This window comes from Ambystoma mexicanum, chromosome 3q (assembly GCF_040938575.1).
Source record: "Ambystoma mexicanum isolate Mex_15411 chromosome 3q, UKY_AmexF1_1, whole genome shotgun sequence".
Lineage (NCBI taxonomy): Eukaryota > Metazoa > Chordata > Amphibia > Caudata > Ambystomatidae > Ambystoma > Ambystoma mexicanum.
Genome location: NC_090926.1, coordinates 1,250,633,427 through 1,250,653,328, shown reverse-complemented (window position 1 = coordinate 1,250,653,328; position 19,902 = coordinate 1,250,633,427). Strand labels below are relative to the sequence as shown.

At 47.4% G+C, this 19,902-nt stretch overlaps 1 protein-coding gene across 6 annotated transcripts in view; it reads right to left on the bottom strand.

The window, feature by feature from the left end:
• Positions 1-19,902, bottom strand: part of DOCK6 (dedicator of cytokinesis 6) — a 1,219,180-nt gene that overhangs the window by 397,151 nt on the left and 802,127 nt on the right. For 5 of the 6 annotated variants that reach the window (XM_069604230.1, XM_069604232.1, XM_069604233.1 and 2 more), the window contains 2 exons: positions 14,065-14,149; positions 8,924-9,020 (listed from right to left, as the gene is read on the bottom strand). In XM_069604230.1, the coding sequence (XP_069460331.1) occupies positions 8,924-9,020; positions 14,065-14,149 (182 nt within the window). The remainder of the gene's footprint in view (positions 1-8,923; positions 9,021-14,064; positions 14,150-19,902) is intronic. The other variant, XM_069604231.1, reaches the window with a different exon arrangement.

Genomic DNA, 19,902 nt, shown 5'->3' with positions numbered 1-19,902 from the left:
TTCTTCACTGCCTATTGCATCTTCACCAATGGTTGGCCACATGCGCTTAATCATGTTTATCATAGAACTGTGGATCAGGATTTGCCCTCCGTGTATGCCCGTCGTTTCCTGTAATTCTTGGAATTCTAATAGTTTCTTTTCACCCCTCAGGTTCCTCATCCCACAAGTCTCCCAGTGTGTATGCACACTAGCTTTTAGTCCGTCATTACTGCTGCTAGAGGTATCTGTGGCGATATCAGGTCATTAATTTACAGTGTTTTGCAGGTTCTCAGCCATTTTTGCATGCCCAGTTTCACCAATTGCGGCTATCCTTGTGGTTCTGGCAGGGCGACCCATATCAAGTCTTTCAAGTGTAGATGTTTTATTGCTGGTTGTAGGAGTGCTGTGTGTGCGGGAGGGTCGTCTGCAAGCCAGCTCACCACATATTGCATCTGGCATGCTAGGTAGCACAGTTCGAAGTTCGGAATCCTAAACCCCCCCCCTTTTTTCATAAGGTCTTTGTAGAGTATTGAGTGCCACCCTGTGTTTACCGCCCTGCCATAAAAAGCTTCTGCCTTCTTTTCCTAGTTTTATGAAGAATTGCCTCGGTATGTTGTATGGTACATTCCCGAAGCAGTGTAGCAGTCTCGGCAGTGCCACCATTTTTAATAGCACCACCCTCCCTATTACTGACAGAGGCAACTTCCCCCTGAATTGCATTGATTTTACTAGCCCTTCCATTATTTTTATGGTATTGTGAGTGTACTCTTGTTTTGGGTCATGATGGAGGTCTAATCCTAGTTATCTGAAGGAGTTTCTTTTCCACGATAGTGTCATTGCCTGCAACTCTGCTTTGTTACTCTCAGCTAATTTGGCCAACAGAAATAAACAGGATGTATTCCTGTTGATTGCGATCCCAGACAAATTGCTAAAATTGTCCTGCACGTCTAATACACGTTGTAAATTCTCTTCCGGGTTCTGTAGGTGTAACAGGAGGTCTTCTGCGTACATTGACACAATATGCCTCACCCCATCTATTGCTATTCCTGGCTCCTTGTATTCCTGTCTCGGGAATGCTGCTATTGGCTCCATTGCGAGAATGTCCAGCATCGGAGACAGTGGGCAGCCTTGTCTGGTGCCTTTTTGTAATTCCCATCTGTCCAAAAAAATGCTTTCTGTTCTAACTCTCGCCATAGGTTTAGTATAAACCAATGTACCCATCTCATCTAATTTGGTCCAAATCCCAGTCACACCATTGTGGCGTAAAGCCAGTCCCAATGCACCGAATTGAATGCTTTATTGCATCTAATGAGGCCACTACACAATGCTATTTCCTACCCTCTGTATCAGTTATTACTCTCCTGAGCCTATTCGCCAGCACTGCGGTAAGAATTTAGCTGTCTTGGTTCAGAAGGGACAGGGGTCTGTAAGATCCACATTCATCTGTATTTGTGTTGGGTTTTGGAAGAGGGATAATTACTGTCTATCTCATGCTTTCTGGGAGTGACCCTGTTTCGAACGCTACGTTGTATACCCTCGTCAGGACCGGTGCTAGACTATCCACATATATTTTATAGTATTCGCTTAGCAGTCCATCCATGCCTGGTGCCTTACCCGAGGGCAGTGTTCTTATTATAGCGAACACCACCTCTGCCGTTATGGGCTATTCTAATATGTGTACTTGTTGCTCATTTAAGTGTGGTAAGGAAACAAGATCTAACGCTTCCTGCAGTACCCCATTTTTTCTGGCATGGGAGTCCTTGTATAGCCCTCGATATTATTCATAGAACGCTTTGTTCACTCCTACCCGAGTATTACTTATGGTACCCTCTGCGTTTTGGATCGAGTGTATTGGTGTTTTCCTGTTACACTTCAATAACTTAGCCAGCAGTTTGCTAGGTTTGTCCCCTGGTGCGTGGATTTTCTACTAGGTATTGCGCATAGCTGAATTTGCCCAGCCTGTCCCATTGGGTCAGCCACTCTTGTCTTAATTTAATTTCTTCACTCAAATGATCTTCCCCTGCACTATTCTTTCTATCAATCTATGTTAGTTCTAGTTCTACTTTGTGTATTTCTGAGGTGATGGCTGAGGGCATGATTTGACAATACTCTTGCTTTTTATTCTGCCTCTACAAATTCCCTCATATGTTCCTCCCCTGTGAACAAGTAGTCTAGTCATGTGTTTACTTTATGTGGGGCGAAAAGGGAGAGTAGTCTCACTCTTCTGTGTGAAGAGTTCGACCAGGTGGAAGTAGTGTAGGAGAGTGTGCAGCACCTTTGCGGGTGGAGCCTGTCTTTTGAACCTATTGTCTGACCTGTCTATTTTGGGATTTAGTGTGCAATTGAAGTCTCCAACCCATACTATGACCTCATCTCTGTACTGTCCCAACCTCGCATATAAGGACCTGAAGAATGTCGTGGCATCATGGTTTGGTGCATATGTTTACTATACATATTTCTCTGTTCTCAAGCAAAACGTGTATTATTACCATTCTTCCTTCGTCATTGGCTTTAGTGTGCAGGACTCCCCCGGCACACGAGGAGTATGTGGATCCCACCACTACGCCTCCCCATTTTTGAGCAATTTTGTACTGTCTGGGTTTATTAAGGTGTGTCTCTTGTAATAGGGCGATTCCTATTTTCTGTCTGTGAAAGTATGCGATTACTCTCTGCCTCTTTCCGTAGTAGTTCAGACCTCAGATGTTCCAGGTCATAACTTTAATGCTCCCAGCCATCGTCTAATTGTTTGCATTGACTTTTCAGATGCTTCTAGAGTGCCTCTAACTGTTCTGAAGGTTGTGTCTTCTCTGCCGTCTTCCTGCTTAATTTCATTTTCTCAAACGGCTTCTGTAATGTGTAATCCAGAGTTCGGTTTCCCTTATGTTCCAAATGATTTTGTTCTCAAGTGCGTGAGGTTTGTCTTGTTTCAGTCTCCTGCCATTAGTCATTTGCTTTTCAGTGTTCTTGGGGCTTGTCCTTGCTTCCGGCGCATGTAATGGTCAGTCTTTCTCCATTGTTGGTAATTTCGCACTGTCCATCCAGTCTTACGCCTCTGTCGGGCTGTCGAAAAACAGCGCTCTGCTCTTATGTAGTATCTTCAATTAGGCTGGTTAGATTAGCATGTATTTCAGTCCCGCTTTCTTCAGTCTCTCCTTCGTGGCTATAAATTGGGCTCTCCTTTTCTGGACCTGGAAGGTATAGTCGGGGTATATTGCCAGTTTCGCTGATGCTCTTTGTATATATATTGCCCCCCGTCCTGGAAAATTGCAGGATCTTCTCCCTATTTTTGCAGTTTAAGACTTTGGGGATGATAGGCCTAGGCGGAGCTCCCGGTGGCGGTTTCCTGACTAAGGTTCGATGTGCATGCTCGATTATGAATCCCTGAGAGAGATTCTCCGGTCCCAGTTCTAGTAGCAGCAGATTTTCTACATAATTAGTTGGGTTGGATCCCTCTATGCCCTCCGGTAGCCCCAGGATTCTAATGTGCCTTCGCACGCGTACTTCTCTGTCTTCTGCTCTTTCTTCTAGCAGTTTTATTCTCTGTTTAGTATGTTGATGTCTACCGTTTGCACCACTTCTTTAGTGTTCTCTCGTACTTGCTCTTCAAGTTTCCCCATGCACTCGGCTAGGCTCTCACGTCTTGCCTTATAATCTCACATCAATCCTTACTGCGTCAATTCTTGCTTCCAAGGTTGTTTGCAATGCTGCTATCGCATCTAGTATTTGTTGATTTCCATTGTCTAGCTTGTCCTTTATACCTATAGCTGACCCGGCATCTTTCTCTCCTTTGGGGCTTTCCTGGCCTTTTGCAAATGCTTCCATGGTGGTCTGTTTACCTTTGGTTTTTTTTCCTTTAGTCACCATCAGTTTTGCGAGATTCCTGCTTCGGCTTGTTGGTTTCCTGTTAGATCTCTGTGCGCTCTCGCTATTCGGCCTGGCCTTTTGTTTCTGCTATGTAGCTCTTCCTTGTTTCTTACCCGTTATCCTGAGGAGTTCTTCATATCTTCCCTGATCTTCGAAGTTATGGGACCGTACTTGTGTCAGGCGTGTGACAGTTCTTAGTTGCGGATCTCTAAGCTACTGCTCCTTCTCCTGTCCTTTGTGGCAGGAAACTTGCCTCTCTTGCCCCTGGCTCATGCTCCCTATGTGCTCTTGACCCTTTCGTGAGCCTGTTCATGCATAGGCTGCTTCTCCTGGTATGGGTCTGCTAATTACCTACTGTCCCTCCCCGAGTACCATAGCTGTTGCTCAACGTGGTTTATCACTGTTTGTGTCCCCATTCCATTACGTGCCTCTTTGTGTTTAACAGGCTTTTCTCTGAGACTCTCGGGACTTCGTTTCGTGCTTAGTAAGGTCTGGGAGTGCCCCCTTGTAATCGTGTTCTAGCTGTTTCACTGCTCAATTAATTATGTGGAGCATTGTCCCTCCTTCCCCCTCTCCGCTCTTTACCGCTGTCGTCAGGAGTCCCGGAGACGGGGGTGCGATCCACGGCTTGCAGAGTTGCTCGCCTGGTCCCTTCTCTCCTCCTCCGGGCCAACATTCTCACTTGGGCCGTGTTCTGCTGTCCGCTGTCACTGGGGAGTAATTCCGGCCCTGCTACTCAATGGTTGCCGCCATTTTCCACCGGGCCATTCAATCCTTGCAGTGCGTAATCTTATTTCTTGTGATTCGTGCCTTCTAGGGCTCGGTCGAGTGCCTGCTTATGTTGAAGCTGTTTCCACTGCATTATGCTTGAAATTATGCTTTGAGCATGCTGTATATAGCGCATCTTTCCATGATCGGCAGCAGCTGCAGAGAGACACATCCGCTTCATATGGCGGTTAGCCACACCCCCAAAGTAAAAGTTATAAGGATACAAAGTATTCTAAGTGCACTTCACTTTAAGGTGATGTGCGCATATGAAACCATACAAGAAATTTCCAAAGAGACATATATGGGCTCATTACAACTTTGGCGGTGCAGAAATAAGGTGCCAGCATTACTGTATACCAGGCACATTTCTGCATATACGTTTGCCGGTGAGGTGGCCGGAATGACCTCCAGCTAGAAGCTGGAGGTCATTCTGCCAGCTTACCGGCAACAAATAGCCGGTATATCCGGCACCGGTCGGCAATCCCCCCCCACACCCACCTGGAGTCCTATAGGACTCCATGGAATGGGTATTTACCACTGTTACGGGCACTCAGAATACAGTGGACATTCCACCGGACCAGGTGCCGATAATGGCAATACTGTTTGCCGGTATCCTGGCTGTAATATTGTCAGATACCGGCAAACTCTTAATGAGGCCCATAGTGTCTATGGACTTTATTTAACATTTATAGGAGTGTATTTAGCCCACAGGTGTCTAAGCGCTAGTGATAGACATTAGAAATAGACAGTTTGTAAGGTTTCGGGTTGAAGTTGAAAAGTTAAGTCTTAAGTTTCCCCATCAGAATAAGCAAAAGGATAAGGGAAGTGAAGCAGAAGGCTTTTATTGACCTCCAAAAAGCAAAAAGTAGCAAAAAGAAAGGGTTTCCTATAGAATTCAATAGGAGGAAAGCCGCAAAATGACTCTTTCCCAACACCAGCCTACTCTCTAGGGTGATAAAATCTCCCTAGTGCCAAAATGGGGGGCTCAAAAAGCACCCCTATCTCATGAGCCATATGGCCTACCAGGAAACCATATACTCTAAAAAAGGTTGCAGTGACTGTGGGATTTCACTAAAAGTCCCACTGGCCATAGAAATCGGTAAGAGATCGAAGAAACAAAGAAGGAAAAAAGTGACAAAAGAATCCACCAAAATGGAATTGTACCCTAACACATGCCATAGTGAACAAGCACTGGCTAGGCCAGCAACATACAGTGCACATCAAGTATTCCTGATTTACCACACCAGAGAGACCAAGCACTGGCTAGGCCAGCAACATATGGTGCACATCAAGCATTCCTGATTTACCACACCACAGAGACCAAGCACTGGCTAAGCCAGCACAGAAAAATGGCATATCAGGCCTTCCTCTACAGGGATGCACACTATTGCAAACTCCACCACTACCCCTCATTGTCGTTCTTACCTGTACACATTATTTGAGTGTGTTTAACCTTTATTCACCTTTGTCCTCCCCCCCCATCCTTTGCTGCCCTTTTCCTTTCTCTCGCAGACCAAGGTCTGGATACCCTCAGCAGGGGAACAGTACTCTACCCTCTAGACATGCCTCAGTGGTCTAATACCACTACAGTGGTGACTAGAACATTATAAGTAGCTCTCAACCTAACGTAACACCAAAAAGCCTTTCACCTGGACTCTACTGTTTTCCCATATCCACGCTCCCCTTCCGTCACCTTGGAGCTTTGAGAAAACCCACGAGCCTGCAGGTTCGACCAAGTTATGGTAAAAATCATTTAAAATGCACCCTTTACCACCAAAGAGGTATGATAGTGCGAAAGCTTTTCCTGAAAGGTTCTGTAATGTGCCTCTACCCTGAGTGAACAAGACCATGGTCTGTGGAAGAAAGGTGGAGCAGAGAAAAGGAGAGGGACTGAGACCAACGCACAAAGGAAGTAACATAGAACTATGCGCCTCTTTCCCCCGTTTCTGTGAATGCCTCATATGGCCGGCCTCAGGGCAGTGTGACATACAACTATGCGCCTCTTTCCCCTGTTTCTGTGAGTGCCTCAGCACGCTGAGCTGGCCGGCCTCAGGGCAGTGTGACATACAACTATGCGCCTATTTCCCCCGTTTCTGTGAATGCCTCAGCACGCTGAGCTGGCCGGCCTCAGGGCAGTGTGACATACACTATTCTATGAGCAGGACAAGCAGACTTCCCCAGTTGCAGTATAGGCGCATTATAAATACCCAATAAATAAATAAAAATAAAATGCATTTCTTCTTGCTGTTGGAAAACTGCCAAGTCTGGGGGTCCGGCTTTACTGCAATCCTGCCTGGGTTTGGAAAGGGTTTGAGGAGGATTAGTGTTGTGCCCTGCCTGCCTGCCCTGCTGGCTACAGTGAATGGGAGATGTAATGCTGGTGAATGAGGAGTGCCTGTCAGCTCTGGGAAAGTTGTAATGCGGTGTGAGTGTGCTGCTGAAGACGTCAGTAGGGGGCTGAAAGAGGTGCTCTACGGATGGACCTTTGTCCTTTATGTACTTGAAGGCTTTTACTGCACCTGCTTCTGTGACTTAGTGTATGTTTCAGAGGGCTGTATTCAATTGTCGTCTCAACTCCAAGTATGTGCCTGCCGCCTGAACACAGTCCTCTCCCCCCCCCCCTTACAGCCCTAGTCCCCACTTATTCTGCTGTTGGCAGGAGTGACTAGTCTATGAGTGAGCATTGGAGCAAATTCATTTGTGTTTTAACAGATTTTAATGCAATTCTGCATTTTGTTTTCAAAGGATTTCAAGTGTAGCAGCTGCCTGGATAACCATTTCTCTAGAGTATGACTGCATTTGTGGAGCCAATACATTTTTTGTTTCAATCCCATTCTTTCGACAGCTCATTGTTGCACAAAGACTCTGTTGTCCAGTAAACTGAGCTATTTTCCCCATGCCATATATGTTCACCCTACTACCACACATTAGTCTTACTAGGCCACCGCAGCCCAGGGAAGTGGTAGGTGTGTGTATATGTACCCATATGATTCCAGGAAATACCCAAGAAAGGCAGTCTCTCCACAACACCCAGTGAATCCTCAGAGGTTTACTGGCAGCGCCCAATGACTGCTCGGGCAGCAGTTTTAGTCTTATCATCAGCTGGGAGCCTGCATACTGAAAGACACCATGACATGGAAGTACCATCCACTAATCCCTAATGGAGAACCAGAGGTTCTTGGCGCGTCAGTGCTGATGTTTGGGCATTGGGCATGTTAATTGAATCCTGAAAGACTTCCTTCCTGCTCCTCCACTGTGGCATAAAGTGCTATAAAAGCAACAAACATGCCTAGCCTTATGTGGTGACCGACATGTAACACCCAGAGCCCGCTGTATAGGAACCATGAGCTGTGCTGCAACTACTCCTCAATATATTATCACAATGTTACACTACGCCCTCCCCTGCACCCGGCCTTCAGTAGGTGGCCTTGCAAGTATAGCCATCTGAGATGGTCCACAAACCGGATTTCTCCTTCCCTCGGGCTGCACCCCATTCACCCTTGCACACAGTCCACTCTTGGAATACTGACAGTCGGCTGGGAAATGTAGGTTTAATTGCTCTCGAGTCCTTTTAAGTTATGGTAATACCTAATGGACAGACATGCCCATCAAGTAACCACTCACTAAATACAGTACTACGGGGGAGGTTCCAGGAATTGGCCACACTGGCATGCTCTTGTTCTTAGGAGGATTGAGAATTTGTCATTTTCTGATCCGTGTATCCTTTTATCCTTTCACAGCGACTTCACAGGCACAAAAACTATCACAAACTCCACCCCAGCCCGCCACTCCCTTTCTTTTCTGTACAAATCTTTAATGTGCATTCAACATTCCCACTGCTTTGGCTCCGCCTCCTCTTCAGATGCCCTGTTCTTTTCTCTTGCAGACCAAGGTCTGGATAATTCAAAGGGGACACAATGCGCCAATCCCGACAAGCCATGGTGCTTGCTAAAATGGGGCTTCAGAACCAGTCCTGTTGGGAGGCTCAGAGATGCCAACCTAGTCGGTGAACACAGTATTTGTCACTTTATCAAGATAACATGTGCTGAGTAGTAAGGCAGGCCCCAGGAGCTGTGGGCTTGGTGTGTAAGTACAGGTAAGTATTTGAGTGCACATGGAAGTACACAAATATACAAATTGTTTAGGCATTAAAACACTACGCAGGTAAAATGTAGAGAAGCATACATATCACACTTCAAACATATGTAGAACAGCTGGTAATATCTAAGTGAAGTTACCTACACTTGACACTAAAACACATGAAAACCTGTTCAATTAAGTAAAGCAATGAAACCTGCTCTCATGATTGTACCTGTACCATGATTTCGAGCGTATCCAGTACCACCAGGTTGGCTTCAGTAGCCATGTTCCCATCCACCAGAGACTCAAGCTCCAGCTCGCCTTTTGTCCTGCAAGAAACAAGTGCAGCGCCATTAACATCCTAGCAGGTAATGCCTTCTACCGACTAGCATACAGCGCCATGACCAGCCTAGCAGGTAATGCCTTTACCAGACTAGCATACAGCGCCATGACCAGCCTAGCAGGTAATGCCTTTACCAGACGAGCATACAGTGCCATGATCTGCCTAGCAGGTAATGCCTTTACCAGACTAGCATACAGCGCCATGACCAGCCTAGCAGGTAATGCCTTTACCAGACTATCATACAGCGCCATGACCAGCCTAGCAGGTAATGCCTTTACCAGACTAGCATACAGCGCCATGACCAGCCTAGCAGGTAATGCCTTTACCAGGCTAGCATACAGCGCCATGACCAGCCTAGCAGGTAATGCCTTTACCAGGCTAGCATACAGCGCCATGACCAGCCTAGCAGGTAATGCCTTTACCAGGCTAGCATACAGCGCCATGACCAGCCTAGCAGGTAATGCCTTTACCAGGCTAGCATACAGCGCCATGACCTGCCTAGCAGGTAATGCCTTTACCAGACTAGCATACAGCGCCATGACCAGCCTAGCAGGTAATACCTTTACCAGACTAGCATACAGCGCCATGACCAGCCTAGCAGGTAATGCCTTTACCAGACTATCATACAGCGCCATGACCAGCCTAGCAGGTAATGCCTTTACCAGACTAGCATACAGCGCCATTACCAGCCTAGCAGGTAATGCCTTTACCAGGCTAGCATACAGCGCCATGACCAGCCTAGCAGGTAATGCCTTTACCAGGCTAGCATACAGCGCCATGACCAGCCTAGCAGGTAATGCCTTTACCAGGCTAGCATACAGCGCCATGACCAGCCTAGCAGGTAATGCCTTTACCAGGCTAGCATACAGCGCCATGACCAGCCTAGCAGGTAATGCCTTTACCAGACTATCATACAGCGCCATGACCAGCCTAGCAGATAATGCCTTTACCAGGCCAGCATACAGCGCCATGACCAGCCTAACAGGTAATGCCTTTACCAGACGAGCATACAACGCCATGACCAGCCTAGCAGGTAATGCCTTTACCAGGCCAGCATACAGCGCCATGACCAGCCTAGCAGATAATGGCCCTCATTAGGACCCTGGCGGATTTTTTCCGCCGTCGGCGGACTTTTCCGCCATGGCGCAAAGTCCCTTTACGCCATGGCGGATGGCGGACTTACCGCCCCATTCCGAGGTCGGCGGGGCGGTAAGTCCCCATTGACCCATTTACCCTTCCTCATTCCCATTTCGGCCCCATAGGGCTCAATGGGAGTGGGGAAGGTGTTAATTACGCCACCGTAAATTACGGTGGCGTAATTAACACCAAGGTCCCATAGCGCCATGGATTTTTACGCCTGCAAAAAGCGGGCGGAAAAATGACCATGGCGCTATGGGAACTCGTAGTTGGCGGTAAGGGGTCGGCGCAGCTAACGCTGGCGCAAACCCCTTACCGCCAGGGTCCTAATGAGGGCCAATGCCTTTACCAGGCCAGCATACAGCGCCATGACCAGCCTAGCAGATAATGCCTTTACCAGGCCAGCATACCGCGCCATGACCAGCCTAGCAGGTAATGCCTTTACCAGATTATCATACAGCGCCATGACCAGCCTAGCAGGTAATGCCTTTACCAGGCCAGCATACAGCGCCATGACCAGCCTAGCAGATAATGCCTTTACCAGGCCAGCATACAGCGCCATGACCAGCCTAGCAGATAATGCCTTTACCAGGCCAGCATACAGCGCCATGACCAGCCTAGCAGGTAATGCCTTTACCAGGCCAGCATACAGCGCCATGACCAGCCTAGCAGATAATGCCTTTACCAGGCCAGCATACAGCGCCATGACCAGCCTAGCAGGTAATACCTTTACCAGACTATCATACAGCGCCATGACCAGCCTAGCAGGTAATGCCTTTACCAGGCCAGCATACAGCGCCATGACCAGCCTAGCAGGTAATGCCTTTACCAGGCCAGCATACAGCGCCATGACCAGCCTAGCAGGTAATGCCTTTACCAGGCCAGCATACAGCGCCATGACCAGCCTAACAGGTAATGCCTTTACCAGACTATCATACAGCGCCATGACCAGCCTAGCAGGTAATGCCTTTACCAGGCCAGCATACAGCGCCATGACCAGCCTAGCAGGTAATACCTTTACCAGACTATCATACAGCGCCATGACCAGCCTAGCAGGTAATGCCTTTACCAGGCCAGCATACAGCGCCATGACCAGCCTAGCAGGTAATGCCTTTACCAGGCCAGCATACAGCGCCATGACCAGCCTAGCAGGTAATGCCTTTACCAGGCCAGCATACAGCGCCATGACCAGCCTAACAGGTAATGCCTTTACCAGACTAGCATACAGCACCATGACTAGCCTAGCAGGTAATGCCTTTACCAGGCCAGCATACAGCGCCATGACCAGCCTAGCAGGTAATACCTTTACCAGACTATCATACAGCGCCATGACCAGCCTAGCAGGTAATGCCTTTACCAGGCCAGCATACAGCGCCATGACCAGCCTAGCAGGTAATGCCTTTACCAGGCCAGCATACAGCGCCATGACCAGCCTAGCAGGTAATGCCTTTACCAGGCCAGCATACAGCGCCATGACCAGCCTAGCAGATAATGCCTTTACCAGGCCAGCATACAGCGCCATGACCAGCCTAGCAGGTAATGCCTTTACCAGGCCAGCATACAGCGCCATGACCAGCCTAGCAGGTAATGCCTTTACCAGGCCAGCATACAGCGCCATGACCAGCCTAACAGGTAATGCCTTTACCAGGCCAGCATACAGCGCCATGACCAGCCTAGCAGGTAATGCCTTTACCAGGCCAGCATACAGCGCCATGACCAGCCTAACAGGTAATGCCTTTACCAGACTAGCATACAGCACCATTACAAGCCTAGTGCACACTGTGCCACCGCCGGCCCACCAAGAGCAGCTATCCCCAACTGTGTACATGACGCCAATAACAGTACCAACACTATCTAAGGAACGCCTCCAGACACACTGATTGAAGAGGGAATCAGTTTATTTTGTGGAACTCCAACATCAGTATGTTAATCATGTTTCACAAAATCGAGTGAACCTTTTTTAGAATATTATTTATAGAATATGACATTCTTTATACTAAATCAATAACAAATGTAATTATCACTAAATATGCAAAGTTCAAAATAATCCTTCAAGGAAATATACATACATGATTTTAATAACCTATTCTAATTGCAGGTCGTCCACACATCACAAATAGAACATACCGAGGTGGAAACTTAGAGGCAGTGATTTTTCCGCCGGTCTCTTTAGGCGTAAATAGGCATACACAAAACCAAGTCTCCTGATGGAACTGAAAACTATTCTGGACAGAGGACTATGCAGCCCACATCCCCTTCCAACTCTGCCCGTTGTAGGCTGTGATATTCTGAGTCAGAATGATGGGAATCTCAGATCCATCACATTAAATGGACTCCTTACGCGTCTTTCCCCAGTGCTTCGAGTGACCAGGAACGCAAACCGCTAGAGGTCAAAACGCTGCGTTCACAATTGTGTCTCACCTCAAATACCCTAAACACGCCCTTTACAACAAAAAGAAAATTAAAATAGACTTGCTTTTCAAAGTTCTTTTCAAATGGATTGGGCAACAGTTCTAATGTTTCACTTGACATCACAGTCTTGGGGTGGACCACTGTGGTTTAACGAGCAACATTTAGTGAAATCACACCTCGGCAGAAGTTTCTTTCACTTTCGTTAGATCTCATTAAAGCTTGTAATATTTGGGTTTCCAGGTAATTCATTTTCATACTCAGTGATGGCGGACACATCAGACTCAGTATCCATTGGTTACTCATTTGTTAAGATAGATTTTCCAAATCAGCCCTAGAGGGAGGATTTTGGGAGGCCACCCTATTACGGTGAAGAAGTTAGCCAAACCCAATCAAGGTGAGAAAGCGGAGCAGCAAGGCTGAGTCTTAGGAATGTGTGAGAGAGAGAGGTCCAGTTAGACAGGCAAGTATAAAAATACAATTATTTATTAGGACTTTAGTCTCACATTAAGCAGACAAAAATACCAGGCAAACATTGTAACGCGAAACCCATGTATAACAGATCTCTGTGTTAACCCTTAGGAAAGATACAGTAGCATTTGAATCAATGAGCATGGAAATGGGCAGCATTTTTCAGAATAACAGAACAGCTCACCTAACTATTATAAAGTCCAACCCAAGGATGGTTTAGGGCTTTTTGCCCAAATGTCACATGTTCAGAAGTGTTCACTCTTCAGGTAGGTGTATATGCAGTACCAGTGGTCATGATTAATAAGAGCACAAAGTTAGATAAAAGTTCAAGTAAAAATAGATTGGGACTTTACTCAAATCAACACACTAGGATAGCCCTAGCGAGGGACCCTTAACAAAGGTACCACCACCAAAGGTCAGGCAAGAGGGAGTTAGGGTCAAAACTTTACGCCTTTGGTGAATGGACGTAAGAGTATCACAGCTTAGCACACAAACTCCAAATCTCAGAACAGGACTATGAGCAGTCTATCCAGCAGGAGCCAGTTTAGCAGTGTATCCCACAGCCAACGCCTCCTGCAAGATGTGTAACACCAAAGATTCACTGTCTAGCATAAACCACCATATAAACGTTGGCAAGAATCGCATTCCACCCTTGTGGCATTTAGATAGCCCAAAAATATTTTGGGGAAGTCAGTGGAAGGTGGACTCACCCAGGTGTTATATGGAGAAACATGGGAACTAGCACAGTTCATAAAGTGCCTGGCAGTGGTAGCTGGCCTTTCAGTAATAAGGCACAATCTCCCTTTGAACTTGCAGCAGTGAACACATGGGAGTACCTCCAGAACCCACTACTTTTGGGAAGATATTCTACCCACAAATAAAGTTCCAAATGAGCTTAACCCACCTTCACACATGGGACACGGAACTGAATGGACAGTTAGACTTACTAAATGCAATATGTGGGCTGAAGAACAAAAGTCCGGCCGCAGAAATACACACCGCTTCCAACTTACTTGTCTACCCGGTCTGAATTCTGTCTCCAGTGTGTGATATGTTTTCTCCAGCGAACGTTCTCCTGTGTTCCAAAAGGGCTCCTCTCTGTAATGAACGGAGATTGGTGGACTGTTACCATCACAAACTCAATTAATGATAACCTGTCCAATTCAAACTCTGCAGACAGGATGAACAAACCTAGTATATAAACCACAACCAATCTCTTGACACCCATTTAGAGTAGGATGAGTAAGGTCAGACATCCATTGTGGATAGCTCCTCCCCACAGCTCCTCTCCCCAGTCTGTTTTGCCATCCTGAATTTTTCTCTCCAGTGAAGCTCACTGAAGACTCACTTCGATCCTTAGAAGCCCACAAGGGTTAACAGAGCAGGGTGTGACTTATCTGGACAATTCGTCCCTTCTCGAACCACCCATTATGAGGCTAGGTAGGTAAGTGGAAAGACCCTCCCTAGGGGTCTGGGCTAGTGGGATCTCGTTTGAAGTGACTCCACTCTCAGGGACAAGGACTCTCATGGGACTGGGAATAACTATTGTTCTTAGATTTTAACTACATATACCAGCAATCCTCCTTCCACCTTGTTGTCTTTAGGTAATGCTGACTGTTATCTGAAGGTCACCGTAAAGGAAGGAGGACACTACTTTTTTGATTGTGATGATATATATACACAGAATAGGAACTGTGAATGGAGAGAAAACAGGGAAGCCATGCGCTACTCCTACGGAAGGAGGAGAATCCACAGTATGCAGAGGCGAGCCTCTGTGAACACGTCCTGGGGGGAGTGAAGCTACGCACGGCTGCAGGGCCAGCTGGAGGATACGAAGTAGGTACGCTGACCAAGCAAGAGGCACTGGTCACGAAAGGAACCTAAACGGGAAGAAAACCATAATTTCGGGTGACGCAACTACTAAAGCTCATTGGTGGGCCGTACCCCCAGCAACTGGCACCGACACTAAATGAAAGCACAGAGCCAGAGTCCCCGAGCTCCACTCGGCGAGTGCCGGTATTGGCGAGACGAGCACGGACAAGGAGGCAAATGCTCCCACCATGAGCTGTGGGGTCAGAGACTGCTAAAGTCATTCCCGGTTCATATTATTGGTAAACCAGAGTGATCACAAGAACCAGGAATTATGGAATGAGAGAGATGTGAATATTGCACATCAAGTCTGGAGAAGTTGCTTGGAGCATGAAAGCCTGAAAGAGTGGAACGTGCATGCGACCCAGTGCAATGAGAGTGAAAGAAATATGAACTCAGTTTATGAAGGCTGGGAAGGATTCTTCTCCCGCAGATTCCTCATATAGATATCCATTCCAGCGTCAGCTGCTATGGAACCATTTCAACAAGGGCCATAGTGCACTTCGACTCAGCAGTCGATCCGTCTTGCCTCGACGTAGCAGTCCGTCGTGGCACTTGGTCAGATGGGACGTTGGTTGTCATACATATACTGCGCCACTATGCCCCTACCTCAGTTCCCCACTTTGCCGCTCCCCCAAGCTCAGCCACTGCATCGCCTCTCTGCAAAGGGTAGGGGAGCGCATGCCACCTTGCTTGTTCATGTAGTGCATGGCCACCATATTGTCTGTCATAATCGGGACATGGTTCCCTTTTAGAGAGGGCATGAACACTTTCAGGGCTATCCTGATTGTTCATAGTTCCAGAGTGTTGTTGCGCCATTGAGGTTCCATCACGGAACAAAGACCGTTCACCTGCAAATCCCAGCAGTGAGTGCCCCAACCCTTCAGTGACGCATCTGTGATTACACTGGCCTGAGGCCACGGAGGCCAGAAAGGCTCCCCCGCCAACTTGTTCTCGCTACTGGCCCACCAACAGAGATTGTTGGCCATCGACCTGGACACTTTTACAATGTCTTTTAATGTGCCGAAATACTGGGACCATTGATCCCCACAGGAGCCATTGCAGGGACTGCATCCCCAGCCTGGCCTCTGGCACTAGAAAAATGCAGGAGGACATGAGACCTAAGAGGCAGAGGAAGGAAGCCGCTGGAAAGGTGTTGTGACACTGGAACAGTTGAACCATATGCCTGACACTGGCGAATCTTCTAGGAGGGGCAAGGCCTTTCGCACCACAGTGTGCAGGACCGCTCCAATGACCTGGAGCTTCTATGTTGGTGTTGTGTGCGACTTCTGTAAGCTCAGTAAGCAGCCCAGCCTATGGAGTAGTGAGCAGGTGTGCTTGAGATGGGACAAAAGTTGCTCCGTCGACTTCCCTCGGATCAGCCAGCCATCCAGGTATGGGAACACATGGACGCCGGAACTCCTGAGGTGAGCCACGACTACCACCTTGAGCTGGGTGAAGACCGTTGGGGTGGAGGTTAAACCAAAGGGAAGCACCTTGAACTGGTAGTGCTCGTCCCCTATGAGGAATTACAGGAACTTACTGTGCTTTAGGTGGATCGGCACATGGAAATATGTGTCTTGTAGATCTATCAACACCAGCCAGTCCTGAAATCTGAGAGGGTGGAGAATTTCGATTAACGTCACCATCTTTAATGTGTCCTTTCTCAGGAACTTGTTCAAGGCCCTGAGGTCCAAGAAGGGATGGCGTCCTCCCTCCCTTTTACAAAGAAATACCGGGAATACTAGCCCGATCCTCTGTGCTCAGTAGGAACCTTTTCCACAGCGCCCTTCAAAATCAGTGCTTGTAGCTCTTCCTGGAGCTCCTGTTCCGGTTTCTGAGGAGGAGTGGGTGGCCTGTGTGGTGGCCTTTTTTTAAGAAATAAAGATAGTAACCCCACTGGACGAGCTGGAACACCCAGGCATCGGAGGTCATATCCTGCCATTGGGGCCAGTGTTTGCCCATCCATCCTCCAACTGGGGAAACGTGGAGGGAGAAATCAAAGTGGCTTTGCAGGCAAAGCCGCTGGCGCTTCCGCCGTTTGGTTGCCTCTGGAGGCCCCCGTCTGAGCACAGGAAACTCCTCTGCCCCTGCCTGGGTTGCGGGAGCTGAGATTTCTTGTCAAAGGGGATGCAACGGCTGTAACCTCTTCCGCCTTGAGGCCAAGCCAAAGGCTGGTTTTGCCAGCTGATGGACAGCTATGTCCAGAGCTTTGGTGCCAGCTTTGAGTCCTTAAATATCTCCAAGGACTTGTCTGCCTTTGAACAGATTCTCCCCATGAAAGGTGATGTCCAGTAGTTTGTTCTGGGCATTGGGTTAAAATCCTGATGAGTGAAGCTGACCCCACAGATCATCCGACGCAGTCTGCGACGTCCAGACCTGTCTCCAACAACTGCCGGGCCACCTCCTTACCATCATCCAATATTCTTTGGAAGCCCTCCTGCATGTCCCCTTCGGGAATGTACTGAGCGGCTTCCTTGATAGCCCTCCACAAGCCAACCGTGTACTTTGTGAACGCGCATGACGCCTTAACCGCCTCAAGGGCCATACGGCCACAAGATAACACCTTCTTGACTAGGGCGCCAACCTTCTTCCCTTCCCTATCCATAGGGAGTATAGATGTGGATGTGCCTGACCTAGTATTAACAGTGGCCGCATGTACCACTAATCCCTCTGGCGCTGGGCGTGTGGAGAGATAAACCTGATCTCCCACTGACGACCTGATTTCACCAGGGGAGTGGTGCATGGCCTCTGCTGTAAAGTGGCAATGGGGTCAGAAATAGCCACATTACATGGAATGGTTTCCTCCAGAATGTCTATGAGTTCGTAGCCTGACAAGGGTCTGGCTGGGGCACTCCAACCTAGGGTATCTACCACCTTACACACTGTGGCACGGTACTTAGCATTTGCATGCTCCTATGGGTGACACTGCTGCGTCTCCAAGCGCCATCAGTCATTTCAGCTGTTCTGCTCTCTCCGTGGCCCATGTACATCAGTGGCTCATCAGAGGTGAAATGCTGTCGGCTATGAGAGTTTCCCCATTTTGTGCTTGCAGCACAACTCATTCATATTTTACTTCAGAATTATTTTTTGTCTTTCAGTTAAATCTACCAAGGTCTCAATGCATCTTTATTACGTAAGACGAGAAATGGAAATAGAAATTGTATTATTGTGTCCTTGAATAAATGCAGATTGTGTGAGTGAATCTGTGTTTGTTTCTCTACTTAAGAGCAATTTCATTAAGACTTTAAGACACATGTTCAAGAATAATCAATCTTAATGATCCCTTGTATCTCAATCAATGTTTTTAATGAAAAGTACAGGGAAAACCAAACATTTTAACATTGACTTACAGAGCCGAGGGCCCAGTGCACTTAACAATGGTGAGAGGATGTGGATATAAGAACCAGATGATACCGGGGAGGTGAAAACATGAACCAGGGACATGGAATGTGTCTTCACTTTCTTTGACATCACTGTTAGCATTGGCAGTGGTAACGTCTGCACTAATTGGAAACATTGGAAGCACCTTCTCATGATGGATTTGCAAGGCCATCGAGACTTTTGAGACGGCTGCACCACCAACACTGTGGAAATGTGAAATTACTGCACTCATTTGTACTGCCCATTTATAGGGTTCTGATTTCAAGAACATTGTAGCATGCCATATTAAACCTAACATGGTACACAGAGTCACTTTTCAACATGCCAATTCAAAGGCATTTCTCTCGCAATTGAATGCTGACACAATCCTGTGCATTTATTTTAATGATTAATAGTCTTTGCAAGTCTGGAAACAGATATAACAAGCTCTTCAAGTGGTATGGGAAAATAGAGGTCCAGATAAATGCCACCTTATCCTTTGGATGCACCTCATACTTTTGTTAGGCAGGCCAGAACATGTGGTACTTTTCAGTCCAGGTTATCAGATTAAAAAAATGCATCAAGTCCTTACCATTCCTTAAAATGCATGCAGCTATCGTTCATAAGAAACTTTCAAGTTCCATTTGGCAGACCCCTCTCAACAGATTCAGCCTTCCCTAGACAAATTGTGACCCGGTTTTACTTTCTCCATACATTGAATTTGTGAGGTTACTTTCGGCCACAGTATCCAGTAATTTCCAGTTCCGATCAACATGTCTGGCTACATTCCAGGAAAGCTCAACACTGCTAGACCTCTCCGAAGCAGGGGGAATTCTAGGTGAGCAGTGGCGGTGCATAAGGAAGGGCCAGTGTTTAGCGCCTTAGTAGTCTGAGTAGCTTTTGGGGGAGGGGGGGGTCCTGGTCTGCAGCAGGCTCCAGTTTGTGATTGGTTGGTGTGCTGCAATCCTTCTTATTTTACTTAATGAGTCTTCATTATAGATGGACTACTTGGTCCCAAACCAAGGTGGAGAGAATCGAGATGAGGAATCTGTGGGAGAATGCAATCCCATTGAAACAGCCTTTCATTACAAGACATAATTGGAGAGGTTTTGAAAGAACAGAGAATCTTGATGGGACATGGTCCAGCCAACTGGGGGCGCAAACTAATCAATTGGGAAATGTGTGCTGATGGTGAACTTGTACTTTCTGAAGTTTCTAGCGATTTGAATATCCCTATACTTCCAAGGTGCCCTCCTCTGTCCCATTGCTGAGATTACTGCATCACTGCCCAGAAAGGGATGCGGGTCTGCACTACTCGGGGTTCATGTACATCCACAGATCTTCCCAATTAAAATGCTGCTGGCTACAATTCTTAGCTGAGGATTGCTGGAAGGAGGGCTGCTACTGAAGATCCAAATGTGAGCATACTGGCTAGACCCTCGCTCATTTGCACTTGCATCCTGCTCTTTCCCCGGTGTTGGAATTGCATTCAGGACTCTTCCTTTGCTTCTTGCTGTCCGAGCTGGTTCAATTGGCTGTCCTTAAAGTACCCTTCCTTGCATGCAGATGCAGGATCCCAGGTAACATCTTTCTGGTGAAAGTGCCTAAGAAAGTGTGGT